This window comes from Panicum virgatum, chromosome 5N (genome assembly GCF_016808335.1).
Source record: "Panicum virgatum strain AP13 chromosome 5N, P.virgatum_v5, whole genome shotgun sequence".
In the NCBI taxonomy this organism is placed as follows: Eukaryota; Viridiplantae; Streptophyta; class Magnoliopsida; order Poales; family Poaceae; genus Panicum; species Panicum virgatum.
In genome coordinates, this window is record NC_053149.1 from 72,034,531 (window position 1) to 72,051,818 (window position 17,288).

Sequence of the window (17,288 nt, forward strand, 5' to 3'; positions counted from 1 at the left end):
TCTATATAAATTTGCATACTTATTCCAAGGTCGCTCAGATAGTAAATTTATATATTTTTAGCATTGTCACTGCTCTTCCAGTCAAAAGATGAGCCAATACAGAATTGGCAAGAAGCATCATAAAGATGACTAACAAATTATAATCACCATATGCATTATTACTATGAATAATTCGTAATAGTTTTAAGGAGGCCTCTGATGTCACAACTCTCCATGATAAGCCTATGCAATATTGAAAATATCGAAGGACTCATGATTAAACCCCTCCTACTACTTGTTTTTTAAGTTAGAGATGAGAAATTTGCAAGATGAAGTAACAGTAGGAAAAAGGCTGGAGAAATGTTTTCTCTTTCCATGTAAGGCAGCTCGGTAGTGCTTTAAAAGCAACCTCAGGACAATCATGGGCCCTCATCCATGTGAATGCTTCAATGTAGATAAATATTCACCTGAATATTGGGAGCGACAATGCAAGTTCCAATATTAATTGTATACCATGTAAAGAAAAAATTGAAGATAAAATATCTACTTGCTATTTGCCAAGACAGAGCTGAATAGCCAGTCATTACATTTTGATGAACATATTCGTGTCCACTTACCTTTTCCCATTGTTCATCGTTGGGCTTCAACTAATCTGACAATATGAACACATGCCACTTAAAGCACACCCATTACAACTTGTTTTAGCCTTAACCTACAACGCAATAACAAACAAATCATGGGTAAATGATACATAATAACGCCATAGTTACAGGCATAGTAGTGAAACATACAAACTCAACCTTGACGGGTCATCAGTTATGCCAGCACAAGGGGGAAGAAATCGGAGTTACTAACCAAGCTGCTAGCGGAATCTTGCAAACAATCCCTCCGAAGATGCAGCTAGCTATTTGAACGAAGCCACCCTTGGTCACCAAATGGAAGAACCAACACAGCGCAAGTTAATGAAAAGTTCAGTTGAAAAAAGAAACAGATTCAATTACAAAACCTGCTGTCAAGGTTACTATTCTGTCTAATAATTCTACACCCTTAAAGTATTAAAAGTTATCTCTCACTTAGGAAACGGGGGACAAAAGGCAATGTTAATTATTGTTTGGTGCGGACTGCCGAGGCATGGAGAAAAATAGATTAGGAAACTACATCTTGATAGCTTGTTCATTGAAATTAGTTTGGCTCATCATCACCAATAAAGTACAGCTGACTACTATTCTAAAAGTATCAAGTTGTATCAACCTGTACTTTGTGAAATGGAGGGAAGCAATAAAAAGATATTTTGGAGATAAAGAAGCATGGCAATTTAAATTTAAACCTGCAACACAGGTAAGAGTTCAGTTGAGATAACATTCATCTAGTGAGACTGTCATCATAGTAACAAAACCAGGTAGGGTTCTTCTCGCCAAAAAAGAAATTAGGTAGGGTGATTAAGTGCGAACATTAAAACTTGTCTGCACAAACCTTGAAAGTAAACATCGACAAATAACCAACCACTACTAATCTGGTGAAGTGAAGCTAGTATAGATAAGATGTATTAAGTGTGAACCAGGTTGCCAATGAATAAAAAAAATGATTTTGTTTGCTGACAATGCATTTCATAACAGTTTGGGGGCATGGAGACAAATAGATTAGGAAGCTACTAATTAGTTTGGGGTTTAGCTCACCGCCACCACTGAACTGCATCAGACTACTACTCAAACATTTTGAGTAATGCAAGTTTAAGGCTTAGAAAGACAAACCGAGGCATAATTGTTAAATTGAAGAATGCCCAGGTGTGGAAGCGAGTAGGAATCACTTAGGAGATTATTGATTGGCTGGCGTAGCACCAGTAGTTCAACCTAAAGGAAGCACATTTAGCAATTAACAACTGAAATGTTACCTCTCTGACTGGAACATGCATTCAATCAGAGTTCAATTTCGAGCCGAACACAGAAGAAAGATTGCAAGATGCAAGGAGTATCAGGCTCCTACGATTCATTCGTGATGAGGTGCCCCAGTACCAGCAGGTGAGCTCCAGCTCTGGAATCTCAGAAACAATAAAGGAATGGGGAATAGGATCTCACCACAAAAGAAGCAAGATGACCTGCGGGACAGGCCGGAGCTGCGTGCAGCAACATGAAGTATGAGGCAAAAAGAAAAAAAAGTGCGAGGGAAGCTGAATCAGCTGCGGATTTGGAGAGGGGTGTAGGAACGGCGACGAACTGAGCAGGGAATGAACTAACCTGAGAAGAAGAGGGCGTGGGGCTGTAGGTCGGCCATGGCGGCAGGGAAATCTCGACTTCGGCGCGGCATAGGAGCCGCACCCACCCCGCCCTGTGCTGGCGGCCTCCGGCCCCGGCCGCGGCCGGTCGACCCCGTCGGCCTGACCCCCCTCCAACGACGCCGAGGCTTCTCCCCAACCCCTCCACAGCTTCCGCGCGTGAGGAACGAAAACGAAAAACGTGGGGAGCGCACCTGCAGGAGGGTGGTTGCGGTCTTCTCGGACGGCCGGTGCACGTCACCGGCGTTCCCGCCACCCGCGCCTCTGCCTGGATGTCGCCTCCGTCCATCTTGCTGACGCCTCGACAGCACCGCCACCGCCGACGCCGCCTCTTCAACACCAGCGTTTGGATCCGCCTGTCATAGCCCAGGATGCGCCATCGACATGAAGAAAGCGCCAGCACATTAGGCTTAGAGAGTTACGTTTTCAGTTTGTGATATCACACTGTCATGTGGGCCTTGAGCCATGGAGGAGTGCGGCTATAAGCCTTGTACGAGACGAACTCGAGATTAAGAACTCAAAAAATACGAAATGAACTCTCGGAAGAGGAAGCTGTCCTCGTTCCGTTCCCGAGATCTGTTCTTGCTGTGAATTTCTCACGCCTCGTTCGATCGTTGGCAACGGGGGTTACACCGCCGCCCGCTCCATGCCGCCGCCCGGATCTGCCGGCTGCTGCACCGCCTCGACGCCGCCGCCCGCGATCCACCTCGATGCCGCTGGACCGGATCCACCGCCCATTGCTTCGCCTCAACGTCGCTAGCCTAGATCAGTGGACGACGTCGCCGGTGGGCGGAGCGGACCAGATCCGTCACCAGCACGCCGCCGGTCGGAGGGGCAGAGCGGACGACGGGGGTCGGAGGGGCGGCGACGGCGGGGGTCAAGACGTGGGGAGCCCGATAGGGGGCAGCGGCCAAGGACGGCGACCAACGGCGGTGGAGGAGGGCGAGGGGGGAGGAGGGCGAGAGGCAAAGGGCGGCGATCGGCGGCGGGGGCGGAGGGCAACAGGGCGCGCGGAAAGGGAAGGAACCGCAGCGCGATAGAGGAGCGGGCCGCGGAGGAGAGCCAAGCGGGCCGGTTTGCCCCACAGGAAGGAAGGCGGCGTGGCACCTCAGCGCAGGCGGGGCCTGGGATTCGACGACCCGCGTCGGTTTTGCCCCCACCCGTGCACGTGTCGACCGCGGGGGGCTGGAGCGCTGAGAAGGCGGATTCTCCAGGGTGCATAGTAACTAGAGTATAGCTCAAATTTTTTGGACTTCCCAATTGTTCTGAGATAACTGGAATCTATAGTGCTCAAGTTATCGAGCAAGGTAGATCCGTTCGACGGGTCTGGTTTGTTCACCAATTTATCGATAAAAGTTATCAATCTGTTAGATTAATTGATTCGTTAATCTAACTTGTTGCTTTTATCATCAGTTATCGGTATCTGCTTAGATCTTGCTAGGTTAATCCATTTAATTTAGTTTGCTTTAAATTTTTACCACAAGTTATCGACATCTGCTTAGATCTTGCTAGGTTAATCCGTTTAATCTAGTTTATTTTAAGTTTTTGTCACAAATTATCCAGTTTAGATCTATCTTGATCGGCTACCTCTCGTGATCTGATCACACAGGCTAATTTCGACTTGAATCTAGGTGTTGCTCGCGAGCTACACGATCTCGATCTGCTATACGATAGCCGATTGCTGGCATCATCAATATCGACTGGCTAGTCAATAGCCTTTCGAATCTAACGTCTACTCTTTTTGTCAATTGCAGGTCAAATTGATTAGTACGCCTATTGCACCACACGCGCATGTTGGATTTGGTATGTCAGAGCGAAGCAGATCTCCCCGAACCCAACGTCGTGGAGCGCGAGGATTTTCCATCGAGCAGAGAAATTATCGTGTCAACAACAGTGCGCAAGTTTATCATTAAAATTGAAATTTTCGCTTGGACGATGACAATGGGTCGCTATGAGCATGTAGACCTGATCATTAGATGGTTTGTGTCAGGTTATTTCGAGTTTCGGATCAAAAGATTTTGGTTCGTGCTCGACCACAGCCGACTACCGGGTTGAAGTTTTCAGCAACATCGGGTCGGGTCAAGTTCAGCTTGGGTCAAGTCAAACCCATATTTTGTGTTTAATTTTCGAGTTAGATTAATTTTTTCAGATTTTAGGTTAAAGCTTTTGGCCTCTGCCGAGCCCGTGTTTTGATCCGGCCATAAATATTGGCCTGAGCCCATCCAACACATGGAGGGACTGATGAATTGATGCGATTGCCCTGTCCACATGTGGTTCCAAACGCTCAGTCCGTGTCTTCGCAAGTGTACATAGCAAAACGGTCACCAATTCAGCATACCAAAATCCGCGGCAATTGCACATGAAAAAGATGAAGCAATTAAACATCATCTTCACCATCCACGTTTGGTCTTCCGACCTTGCAACGCACCAAAACAACCGAAAGTGCACAGTTCTCGATTCCATATACACAACCAAGTATGAACAGTGCTGTTAGTTACAATTAACCAACCAACATGATAGCTAAGACAGACAGCGATACATCATCTCCAAATTAAACACCAACACCCTACAAATTTACACTGTTATTACCCGGCAAACAAATCTACACTCCTTTGGTCAGTTTGCCATATATGGAGACCAACCACACAGGTAAGGAAGAGACCTACTACTTATTGAACCGAGCATGCCTCAAAAAAAAAAAGTTGTGCTGCCTCGATCTCAACGGTCAGCATTACAAAATTGTAGTCTTTATCCTTTGTCAATTCATCCAGGTAGGTAATAAACCATGATGGTATCCATAACACAGGATGATCTCCAAATTATCCTGGCAATCACAGTGGCTCCCATGGAAAGATGTTCACCAAGTCTAACAAAGAATGAAGAAATTCAGAGGCCTGTACATGAATCCGGCCAACCCAGTAATTTACATGTTTCGCATTGCATCTGTAAAAATATTAAATAGAAATATAAGTGACCCCATAATAAAGCACACATGGAGAGTACTATTATGGATTTCTGGCAGCCTGGCATATTCTAGACTCATGGGCAAATGCCACATATGGAGAATCACGTTGCCACGGATAGAGAAGACAGAAGAGGGCACTGCACGGCACATCTCTTTTTCTAGAAGCCATCATTAAAAATATAAAGTACACCATGTCAAGTAGACTAATTCTACACTAACGGGCAATTCCAACATACCGCAATGATATGACAGCGAATTAGTTCAGGAGGGCACACCTTTTCTTAATTTGGAGCAGAGAAGGCAGTTTCATATTCTTCTGCAATAAACACAGCTTAAAGTACTACAGATCCTAACCTATAGCTTTATCCGTTGAAATGCCATCACGGCCTTATCATTGCACTCCTAGGTCATTTGATAACTGCAATATTCCACGCATTTGAAGGTATGGGTTCTCCAGAAGTTTCTCATTGTTACACTGGCGACAACACAAACAACATGTCAGCATCAACATAATTCAGTGACAGGATAGATACAGAATGAAATTTCTTAAGAGGCTTGAACTGCCTCAACATGTCAGCAGAAGCTATTGTAGCACTGTTCCTGTAAATGTTTCAGATTTCATCCCAACAATATACATAGGGCAGAAGACCTTAACCTGTTGAGCTTTCGAAATGAGGCTCTGAAGCATCCGCTGATAGATCTCTGGTTCCTCTGTCATCATTCTCTGTTCATACAAACTGTGTTAAGGAAAACCAGAGTAGAACTATCATCAATTAATCAGCAGTTGCCCCAGACGTACCTTCAGAAGAAAAGCAGCAGAATAATATGCTACCCTAGAATCCGTATCATCCAGAAGACCCCTGTTGGTTGAATGGATGAATATCAATCATTGGATACACATTAGACATTACAACTTAAAACCTACCAAGATAATGGACTATAAAAAGAGGATACCTGAAGAACTCATTGCCTTCTACCTCCTTCAGTGCCTCCTGATCAGCTGTGCATTTACCAATCAATAGTAATAGAAGTGCTGCTCGAATATCTGATGTAGCACCAGGAAGATTGCCTCTTCCTGTGCTACCAACAGCAATACCTAATGCAATGTCATCACTGGCTGCCCCTTCAAGCTGAATCAATGGCCAGAAAAACAAAGAAGTCGGTACACGGGCTACAAGTTGCATGGGAGCTATTGCGAGACCTCTCAGAAGTAGTGCTGCCATTGATGCTTCACAGAGTAAAGTGGATTGAGCAGATTGATTCATGCCGGCATCTTGCAATGTCTCACTCCGGCAAAGATTTTTGTTTGCAACACTTTGGTGTGATGCAAGGGTTTCCAGATGACTATCAATGTTCTTGGTTGTACAACCAAAAAGTTGACCAAGGGACTGAAGGCCCCCGTCATGCATCGCATTTGTGGAAGGAATTCTCAGGCATAATTGAGAGAACAGCATGTCACACATCTGAAAGAGGAAGGACCAAATCACAAAATAATCAAATTTATAGTATTATGTAAACTTCATCACCTCAATATGTAGGAGATCCAGAGGTAATAGACTGATTTGGATAAGTTCAATGGACTCCAAACAATGTTCTCTAATTTGCAATCGGTAAGAGCAAAGCAGTCTAAAGTTAAAGGCAAGAAACTAGTAACTGAGAGGAGAATCAACTCATAGCTTGAACTATTCCAAATTCCCATAATCAAGAAAGAATACTATATTACTTCTATTTTAAAATGTAGCTGATGCAACATCTTTCCTTTTGTAACAGACAGTTATAATGCAACTGGTGCCATATGCAAATGGTGCTGACTTGTATGTATGACATATGCATGCACCAAAATTGAAATACATTATGGAATTACCTTTAAGATGTTGATATGGTCTGTCTCATTGTTTTGAACTACTAGTAACAGAGCACTATTCATAATATCTATAACCGCAAAAGCTTTATCAAGACAGTTTTTGCTATGATCAGCAGTTGTTTGGTCTTGCATATCACTGTCATCCAATAATAATTTGCAACGCATCAGAAATTTGTCCAGCACATACAGGAATCCCCACCTAATGAAGTTGTGTTTTGACTTCAGAAGCCCATAGAGCATGCAAACGGGCAGAGAAACTTCTGAACATGATAGATCCTGGCTACCAGCAACTTCAATTTCCTCTAGAAGCTTTTTTATTTTAGACCATATAGAACCATCTGTTTCTTCACTAATTTCTGAAAGGAGCAATTCAACTAACCAAATATATCCATGGTGTCTATATGATGAAATCTGTGAGTGAAGAAGTGAGTGCAAAGTCGCCCAGCAAAGCCTGGCTCTAAGCGCGACATCAGCATCATCACATCCGTCTTTAATGCTGCTAAAGCACTTGCATGATTTTGTTACTTGGATCATATAAGCAAACTCATTGTCAATCCTGGAAAAAGTGCTGACAGTTGCATCAAGTTTCCTCATAACCTTGTCCAGAAGCTACATAAATAAACATTTTGATCAGAATGAGGAAAGTGCTTCTCAAAAACATTTTGTGCGACTTCCAGATTATCCACACACTACCTAGTCCCCTATTACAAAAGATCTATAACATTTAATTGTAAAAAGAGATACATAAACCTTCAATCTATATAGGTAATTATGAAAACTAGTGAGCGAATATTCAATATTTACTAGCTGTTTCTATATGCAGATGTATGGGCAATCATTAGTGATACCAGATTAAACAGTTAATTAGACAAGTCCTTATGGTTGTGCATACAGGTAGCTTATCAACTCTGCATACTGAGTAATAATGATATATTTGCATTTCTACAAGAGATAAAAGAGGTTAAGTGGCTAACTATTCAACAAAGGTTCTTAATCTAACATATAAATTAGTAAATAATAATACCAACACACAGTACCACATTCAATTGGTCATATTGTGCAGACTGCGATAATGCCGCCGATATAGCTTTCCTCAGCATGTCACCGACGCCTTCAACACCATGCTTCACAGATATATAAAAGGCCTCAGGAGCATCAGCGAATGCAAGAAGGGAAGCAAGGGGCTGGGCATCATCATAGGTATAGGTTGAAATACCACCAGCCAGGCACACTTCATTTATTTGATGCACTACGTATTCAAAAATCACAAAAAATAAATCCCGCTTCTCCTCCCTGGAGTTGGCTCGTGAATACTGTAAAGGTCATAGACAAATTTCATTAACACATAGATAAAAGATGACACAATTAAGTATATTAGCCAAGAAACCTTCAATGAAGTCAGAAATATCAAAACACTATGATAAGGGCAATGTGTTATGTCATAACAGATGAGGGTTCAAAATGGAACTGACTGCTGGTTATGAACTACCAAGGGCAATCTGTTATCTTTATCTCATAAACAGCTTTTTAATTCGCAATTTTCATGGCATGTTCACAGAAAAAGCTATAGAAGTTATCGTGGGAGCCAACCTTCATAGTATTTTTTTAGTATTCATTAATAAAAATATTGACTTTTTAATAATATAATTCATTTTCGAAGAGGCTATTAACACATCGTACATAATAATGAAATAAATATTATTTAGAAAGCAAGTCATACTGTTTTTAGTAGAAGTACTTAGATCAGTATGAAGTATAATGGCCGGAGGGTTGAAAAAAGAGCAAATACTGTGTCTTGCTGAGTTTTTTACAAATTCAGGATTATAAGAAATGCTTTTAGGCCTTCAAGCAAAGTTGGGTTTCAAAATAAATTTCTATTTCGCCAATTTTCATATCTATGATTAAAGGAGAAGGTGCCTGAAAATTGGATCATTGGGAGTAGAACAGATCAAGTGCAAAGTTCTCTAATAATAATGTATGATTTATTGAGCTTGCCATATAGGACATGCAGTCCTAACTATGAAGGAATACGGTAACACTTAAACAGGGATATCCTACATAGTAATAACAAGTTCCTTTGTCAACTGGAAATATGATACATTTCATATGGTCTTGCTTTTGACTTCTTAAAACAGGGGTATTAAAAAACCATTCCAGCCCACATAAAGAAAGGCCAGGTGTCAAATTAAGAGCAAGACCAAACCTCAAGACAAATATAGTCAATTCCACCAAGAAGATCAATCCGTTGAGGAACAAAATGAGTATCACGAACACCGTTCTGAGTTACATCTGATACTTGGTACAGCATATTTGTCAGCATGCATATGAGCTTGCTGTGCACTACTTTTGCCCATGAGTGCTCCACACTAATCTCAAGAAGAGTCTTTATCACCTGTTCAGGATTTAACAAATGCACAAGTGACTTGAAGAACATTTTCATTAATGAAACCATTCATAGAAACTAGTAAAGAGTACTCTACATTTTAGCTGAACTGCTGAAGTCAAAAGTCTAACATGTGTCAAATACATTGAAAGGACCACATTAGATATACCAAGACATCAAATGTGCATTGCCGAGCCTACTAGGAAAAAAAATCTTATGATGATTGAATAGTACTGTGGCCATATCTCAAAAACACATCAGCAAAATCCAGAGATTCAACTACTCTGTTGTCCTGATAATTGGCCTTTTTGGTTTCCCCAATGGTACTCAGTAAACAAAAATTGTAATGCATGTTCAAATCATATTGTGCCTAGTAGTGAAGGAAATATAAAAATGGCTAACTTTGCAGCTACATGATTTATCTCCAATATTAAATAAAACATCTTTTAGGTATTACAGAAATGCGTGACAATCTGGAGTAAGAAATGTTGACAATCAGGACTAAGAAATGTCGCAACTATGTTTGTATTAGATATAAATAGTTGTAACAGCAGCCTATTAGGCTTCTTAGACATAAATAGTTGGAAAAGCAGCCTATTAGGCTTCCTCTTGTAATTGCAGCCTTTTCGGCTTCCTCTTGTACAACTATATATGAAAGGTCACCCCTCCCTCCTAGGGTGTGTGGTGTTTTCCCAACTCTCTACAGTTTGGCAACTAAGAAATGTTGCAAAACATAACAAAAGTGAACTTGAAGAAAGTTACGTTTACCCTTATGTCCAGACCTCCCAGTCTACTACTGATAATTTTTCCTCCATCACAAACAAAGTAAAATAGACAACTCAAAGCTGAGGCCCACACAATCTCCTGTCGTTCCTCCATCTATGGAAGCAAGAAAAAAATGATCACACATATCAGCTTACCAGCAAACAAAAAGACAGTGCACAAAATTGATTAATTAAGCATTGATAATGTTTTAGTACTAAAAACAATATTCTTAGGATTAACTAATATAAAAAAATACAAGGACAAATTAGAGCATAGACACGGGCAAATTGAAGCATCACCCGGCCACAAAAGAACATAATTCCATAAATATAAATATGGCCCAGAAAGGTGAAAGATAACTCTTTCTGAGAGCACTAATAAAAAATAGTATATTTGGTAACAGCTAACACATTTCCTTGATATTAGAACCCAAATATAACAAATAAAATGCATGCTCAAAATCAATGTCCTAGAAAAAAAATACCTGTACTAGGAGAAGGAGAACCTCAAATAGTAATTTAAGAAGCCATGACTCAAACTGATCAATAGCAGGACTGATCTTCGGCTCTTCTTCAGGTTCTGCTGCCCTTGGTTCATCTATACTTGATCCATATTCGTTGCTTAGATAAGAATGGTGCACAGTTTCACTTTTATCTATAAGCGGCGCATCTTCAACAACCATAGGTTCCAGAAGGTGTGCATGTACCCCCAGATTTAGGATCAAATCAAGAGCCTTTGTTCTGGCAGATGTCTTTTGAGAGCTCAACATACCCTGACAAGTTAATAATGTGCAAAAGTTAATTGAAAGTTGATTTGAAGAAACCATCATGAAAAATACGCACCTCAAGCATATAAAGTGTCAGGGGTGCAGCAGTCTCGGAATCCATCATATACCTAAGAAATAAAGGAAGACCCCTGAGAAAGCAATTATATGCTAAGAAGGTATGACAGGCTAGCAGCTGTTTAAACTACTTTGATCGCAAGCATGTTCATAATTACCGAAAGACATCAGTGTTGTATATCTTCTGTAGCACAGAAGTGAAAATGCTTCATCATTAGAATACTACTGAACTTGTTTTAGCAACAACAATATATACAAGAATTTAGTCAATTTCCGTACCTTAACTAACACTGTGGTTTAATTTTCGTCCCTCAACTCCAATACCAGGCCCCTAACTGTTCAAACCATGTAAAACTAGTTCCTCAGTCCATTTTACAGTGATTTTTTCCATGTGGCTCATATGACTCAGATCTCGTATGCCTAGGCGCGGGCACAGCAAAGCACAGCAGTGCCCAAACCTACAACTCCCTCGACCTCAACAAGGATTCCTTCACTCCTTTCACCACCACCAGCGTCAACTCCTGCCATTACTTCTTGACCTTAGCAATCAGCACCGCTCTCGCCTCCCTAGCAGCGCATGCCAACATCGACTAGGCCTCAGGCATTGCTGCTACTCCTGGAGCAGTTTATGGACCAATTTGAATGGTTTAGGGGAGTAAATCGAGTTGGAATTATCAAATTTTATTGAGGGGTTAAGCAGATAAAGTGAATTGTTCGGGGTAGTAAAACAAACTATTTCCTATCACATAGTACTGATTAGGGGGGAAGATAGCTCACCACTCTTAGAAAGTCATTCGTTCGATCATGAAATTCACCAATCCGTTTAAAATGTAATATCACCATCTTGAAAGAAGAATTTTTATTGTCTTCCAAAATTTATTGTTGTCTATTTTTTATAAACACGCATTCTTGTATTATGTGACTAATAATTTGAATCTCTTGACTTTTTTTTTAAGAAAAGAAGCCATGCTAATATACATGAATACAGAAGAGCGATAAGCAATTCAAAATACATTCATGTGAAAAAAAATATCACATCACAACAAAATAATAAAAATTGAACATGACATAGCCTTGGCTGAGCAAACAAATTCTTAGGTAGATCAGGCCATGATATCAGTCGTAAAACTAGTGAAAAGAGAATACATGACAACAATGCCAAGGGTAATTAAAATATCAAGAAAATTGGCGAGGTTTGATATTGGTGAATAAATAACAAGAAAGAAATGGGTTATAGAATTATACATGTCAATGACAAGTTTGATAAGGACACTGAATGCCACATCTGCTGAAGGTTGCCGACTCTGGGTGCTCAATCTTGATGGAGCAATAGACTGACTTGCATTTGAAGTTGCTTCGGAACAAACTTCAGCTATGACTTCAGAAATTTCAGCAGGATTCAATCTTAAGGGTTGCTGCTCACTAGTAAAAGAAGGTAACATTATGAGCAAGGCAAACATGCAAATACAACATCAGGCATGACTGACACATCGTAAAGATACATGAAGTTCTAACTGAAGTATATAGAGGAGAGGGTATATGATTCAAAGTGCCTTTGATAACTATATTCCCCCCGTACATCAAGGATATGGGGGGTAAAGGGTCATAATGAGTTCATCTTAAATTAAACTATGTGGAATTTAGGTTCATGAATGCAACAATGACATGGATCTGTATGATTGCAAACAAATACAGATGTTCCAACAAATGAGGGTGTGCGATACCATGCAAGTAAACAAATGAAACAGATAAAAGTACCTGTAGTGTCTATACTGGAAAAGGGGACGTGCTCGAGGCTGGAAGGTGTTTGCTGGTATGTTCATCCTACCAAAAAGAAAAAGACAGATTATTAAAATTAAGTTTATTTTGACCCTTTTTTCTTTAAAACAACTGTAAATAGTAACAAAATTATGTAGGCATCTGATTTATACAGTAAGCACGAATCTAGATGACAGCAAGTATCTCCGGCCTTCAGTTAAACATTCGCTTAGAACACTAAGGATACGCCAGCTGTCCAAATACGGAAAACTGTTTCTGGACAAATTAAGCTGATAAAGATTACAATTAAAAAAATCCTAGGATACTATTAAAAGAAATTTGCCAGCAAGGCAAAGATTTCAATGGAACGAAAAATCACTCTATAAAAGGAAAGAGAAATGCAAGACATTATATTGAAAAATTCAGAACAAATTTCATGTGAAATACTAAGGAGCATGAATGGAAAGATATGCTATTAATCACAACAACTACACAAATAAATAAATAGTAGGGCATACCAAACATGATTTGGGCCTGACTTCATGCGTTTTGAGGCAGTTATTGCTTTTAAATGGCTTTGCGATGATGCAAAAGTACTTGGTGCAGAAGTTGAAGGTTGCAGCAAAGCAATATCTGGAAATTCCTGGATAACACTATATTTCCACTGTTGATCATTAATTTTCGCCTCCATATCCCCAACTAGAAGGGCTGCAGCACCAACCTCAAGAAAACCATGTGTATGAAAATCTTGAAGGCCCACAAAATCACTGCTGGTGGTAAAGGAGATGAAAAGTAGTTAGTGTTGGCAACAACAAAAAAATGGGGATAAGAAAAAACAAGCACAAGAGATATACCTTTCTTTGGCAGAAGTTGATGCCTGCCGTTCGCCATACACATGCCATCGCCATTTTAAAATGTCAAAGGATATATATTTGCTATCATCTCCAGGCTCACCCCCGTCAACTTTATCGCTACCTGATGATATCAAATTGGATGAACTATGGCATTCCTTCAATTCAAGATGTTCTCTGTTGCTAATAACTTCTGGAGTTAGCTGAGAAACTAAGGACCTATTCAAAAATGATGAGAGTGAAGGAAGTGACTGCTTGGACGCAACAGACTGGACTATAGGTTGGAATGACAATTTTGGAATATGTCTTGCAACCAATGAGCGAACATAGTTTAAAGACTTCACAAGAGATGCTGAAGCAAAGTTGGATATTGGCGGGGCAATTGGTGAGGAATTCGGTGCAGCTGCTGCTGATACTTGGCCAAGAGATTCTGCTCTGTTATTTGCCATTGGTTCACATTTTGCAATCGTATTTGCACAGAAAAGATCAATTTGACGCAGAGTCTGGACCCTTGGAATATACCTAAAGACCAAATGCACGATAGAGTTAGTGCAAACAAATTTCACAAGCTGAAATAAGTGGCAAGAAACAATCCAGTTACCGGATAAGATATCTCTTTAACAATGCCACACATCTTGGGACGACCGCTGGGCTGGTTCAAAAGATTGTCCAAATTAGGAAAGTGGGAGAAGTCAATACCCCATAAGATGCATCATGAATCTCAAAATGAACCAAGTAAAGAAATGAATAAGGTTACGCATTTTTTTATTAAAAAACTACTTATATTCATGTATGCTATTTAGAAACAAGAGAATTTTCTTCTTTTTAGACCAAACAAGAGATTTATTCTAAATTAGGACATTATGCTGAAAAAAAATTAAGTTCCTGTTTCCCCTGCTGCCTTGCAAAGAAAGAGTAGTAATCCAGAAAAATGATAGCCACATTTAGATGTCAAAGCTGAAAGCATACCTGCGATCACTTTCTGCAAGTGCATGGTCAATGAGGACATTATAAGCCATATCGATGGTTGAAGGGTTGGCTATATAATCCTGTCAGCATATAATCACCTCCATTCAGAAATGGCATAAATACGAAGGAAGTTCTTGAGGTTATAACAAAAATTAAGAAAATGTTGTGCTGCATTAGATAACTTCCTTTGCAACTAACACTGACATCATCAAGAGCAGTATAACACGGAAAGCAGAGAAGCCAGGTGTGCTACCCAGTTATGAGGTAATAACAGATATAGAAAAATAACCACACCTGGACAAGAGAATGTGTTGACGTTTCAAATGATGTGTAGGCCATGCTACGATGTCCTACAGTATGTTGTCCTACACGTTAGTAATTCTTTGGTGATCGTGAAACCATAACTACTAGGATATAGCAAAGGGTATCTGAATTCTTGTGATAAGTAGTGTTATGAGGCCATTCGTACTCACAACATTGAACATAAGTTTGTTCTCCCATTTTTAACTGCCATAAGCATAGACAAACTTGTGTCATTCAAAGCACGCGAGCGTTACACGAGGTGCGAATAGGTCGAGAACAGCTGGCACTCGATACTGGGGTCTACAAAAGTGAATGGCGTGTCGATATCTAAACAAGGGGGTCTCACTGCTCTGCTGTGTATTTAACTAACACATCAGGAAATACCCCCCCCCCCCCCCCCCCCGGTTTTTTTTCCTGGTCCTAGATGCCTGGAGATAAATGAAGTTTGCACGGTGCATTTACAAACATATCAGCATTGGCATTCACACCCAAGGGGAACCAAAGGGGACGGGCAGCATGCACGAAGTAGAGTATGGAAATGTAGCTGGTACACATAATAACGATGGTTGACAAGACAGGGATGAGGGATGGATTGGTACCCGGAGCGTTCGCGAGGCCTCGGCGGCGGCAGAAGCGGCGGCGGCAGCTGGACCGTGGGTGTGCGGCGCGGGCGGCGAGAGGCAGTCGGCGACGGCCCTCCGGAGCGGCTCGGGCGGCTTGCGGGCGGAGGCGGTGGATATAGAGGCGGATCGCGGCGGACGGTGGGGCGGCACCGGCGGGGCGGCGACGGGGGCATAGTGGCGCGCGCTGGCGAGCCGCTTGGACGGGAGCGGCGCCTCCCGGTGCGGCATCTGGTGCTGGTGGGCGAGATCGAAACCCTAGGTCTCCGTCGGCGGCATTCGATCGTGGTCGTAGGAGCAGCAGGCAGCAGGAATTATCGAGGGGGGGGGGGGGGGGGGGGCGGGGGGATGGAGTCACTGACAAATCACAAGGGGAGTGGAAGGGTGCAAGGATGTTGGATTGGATTCTGTCTGTCTCCCTCCCTCCAGTTTCATTCTCTCATTTCTCACTCTCATCAGGGACGGACGGATTAAAGATGGGATTTTTTGTTTATTTTTTATATGATGAGTTTGACTGTCTGATTCGTGGAGTATTTAACTTTAAATCCGTAAAAAAAACATCACGAATGTTTCGACATATACATGTAGTACTAAATGAAGTCTATTTACAAAACTTTTTGCATAGATGGGTTATAAATCGCGAGACGAATCTAATGAGCTTACTTAATCCATGATTTGCAACAGTGATTGGCGTCCATGACCGTCAACTTCCACGGCGGGCGCTTCTCCGACCGACGAGTAGAGGGGCTGGGATTGGCCGCGCGGGGGAGGGGAAGGGAGCTAGGGGCATCGACAATCATTTGGCATGTTCGTGCTAACTCCTATCCACGCTGGAGTGAGGATGTGGCGTGCCACGCCAACAAAAATAGTAAATATGTATCATTTTTTCTCTCTACTCCTAAAAACATAGCGCTAAATCTAAAGATGCTATCTCAGAAGGTGTAGGGTGTAATAATAGTAAAAAATTAAAGGGAACATATCTTGTGGAAACCACAATTTTTGTGAAAACTCGTGCAAACCACGTAAAAAAAGTCGTCTAAATTCATCAAAAAATCACAAATGTAGATGATACGATAATACACAACCTTGTAAAATATCTTGTCCAAACTTGACTTCGTTTGTGAGATATAATAATAACTATTTTCAAGCCAGAAACCTGTTCAGATAATTTATTAGAAATTTATTATTTTGTATCTCACAAACGAAGTCGAGTCTGAACAAAATATTTAAAAGATTGTGTATCATCATATCATCTAATATATAATTTTTTTTGTAAATTTAAACGAATTTTTATCGTGATTTGCATGAGTTTTTATGCGGTTCCACCAAAAGTTAAATACTCCTGATTCGCAATGCGCACCAGACCGACGATCCGACTGACCCTAGACCGCGGATTTTTTATTTTTATATTTTTTAAAAACATTTTTTATAGAAATATATTTTCGGTTTCATATTTTACAGTTTTATACCCCTACCGTCCGGCAGGGGGCCTACCGCCCGGCAGAGGGGCACCAGGGACCTACATGTAAATAAATATTTTTTTTTTGTGCGGAGGCCCCTGGCGGAAGCCTGCCGCCTCCCTGCCGGGCGGCAAGCACCTGCCGCCCGGTGGAGGGGCGGCAGGCAGCCCGCCCGCCCGGCAGGGGGGCGGCCCCCCAAATATAAAAGTTGAGCCCCTTCTCTCGCACCCTCATTTCCTGCCCACGAGATCCAGAGAG

At 41.5% G+C, this 17,288-nt stretch overlaps 2 protein-coding genes across 20 annotated transcripts; both read right to left on the reverse strand.

Moving 5' to 3' along the window:
- Nucleotides 1-19: 19 nt before the first annotated feature.
- Nucleotides 20-3,350, reverse strand: LOC120672992. Of its 14 annotated transcripts, none has more exons than XM_039953650.1 (7): nt 2,888-3,350; nt 2,214-2,607; nt 2,055-2,113; nt 1,731-1,829; nt 835-902; nt 597-691; nt 20-446 (listed from the first exon to the last, which is right to left on the reverse strand). In XM_039953650.1, exons 1-6 carry the CDS (start codon nt 2,987-2,989, stop codon nt 655-657), a joined length of 759 nt encoding a protein of 252 aa, XP_039809584.1. In that variant the 5' UTR covers nt 2,990-3,350; the 3' UTR covers nt 20-446; nt 597-654. The 14 variants fall into 14 exon arrangements, 4 of the variants coding, with proteins under 4 accessions (XP_039809584.1, XP_039809585.1, XP_039809586.1 ...); XM_039953651.1 differs by having other exon boundaries at nt 2,055-2,092; nt 2,888-3,348; XR_005674441.1 differs by lacking the exon at nt 2,888-3,350 and having other exon boundaries at nt 780-902; nt 1,963-2,092.
- A 1,332-nt stretch (nt 3,351-4,682) lies between these two features.
- Nucleotides 4,683-15,894, reverse strand: LOC120677001. 6 transcript variants are annotated; one of them, XR_005676076.1, is made up of 18 exons: nt 15,550-15,894; nt 14,648-14,727; nt 14,280-14,330; nt 13,682-14,200; nt 13,346-13,597; nt 12,828-12,893; nt 12,315-12,491; nt 11,071-11,122; nt 10,713-11,000; nt 10,232-10,342; nt 9,284-9,472; nt 8,118-8,393; nt 7,081-7,689; nt 6,171-6,679; nt 6,016-6,076; nt 5,872-5,940; nt 5,492-5,691; nt 4,683-5,117 (listed from the first exon to the last, which is right to left on the reverse strand). XR_005676076.1 is itself a non-coding variant. In XM_039958344.1 (18 exons), the coding sequence occupies exons 1-17, from the start codon at nt 15,799-15,801 to the stop codon at nt 5,608-5,610; spliced, it is 3,645 nt and encodes a 1,214-aa protein (XP_039814278.1). In that variant the 5' UTR covers nt 15,802-15,894; the 3' UTR covers nt 4,683-5,117; nt 5,571-5,607. The 6 variants fall into 6 exon arrangements, 2 of the variants coding, with proteins under 2 accessions (XP_039814278.1, XP_039814277.1); XR_005676077.1 differs by having other exon boundaries at nt 4,683-5,194; nt 13,346-13,594; nt 15,550-15,893; XR_005676075.1 differs by having other exon boundaries at nt 4,683-5,194; nt 15,550-15,893.
- Nucleotides 15,895-17,288: the final 1,394 nt, after the last annotated feature.

Excerpts from the sequence above, each read along its gene's own strand:
- LOC120672992 (XM_039953650.1), bottom strand. The coding sequence starts at position 2,989 with ATGGGCGGTGGATCCGGTCCAGCGGCATCGAGGTGGATCGCGGGCGGC. Across the intron at positions 2,114-2,213 it reads CCACGCCCTCTTCTTCTCAG|ACTTCATGTTGCTGCACGCA; the intron begins GTTAGTTCATTC and ends TTTTTGCCTCAT. Across the intron at positions 903-1,730 it reads AATTTAACAATTATGCCTCG|GGTGGCTTCGTTCAAATAGC; the intron begins GTTTGTCTTTCT and ends TTGGTGACCAAG.
- LOC120677001 (XM_039958344.1), bottom strand. The coding sequence starts at position 15,801 with ATGCCGCACCGGGAGGCGCCGCTCCCGTCCAAGCGGCTCGCCAGCGCG. Across the intron at positions 14,331-14,647 it reads CTTGCAGAAAGTGATCGCAG|CCCAGCGGTCGTCCCAAGAT; the intron begins GTATGCTTTCAG and ends CTTTTGAACCAG. Across the intron at positions 9,473-10,231 it reads TGGGAGGTCTGGACATAAGG|GTGATAAAGACTCTTCTTGA; the intron begins GTAAACGTAACT and ends AATCCTGAACAG.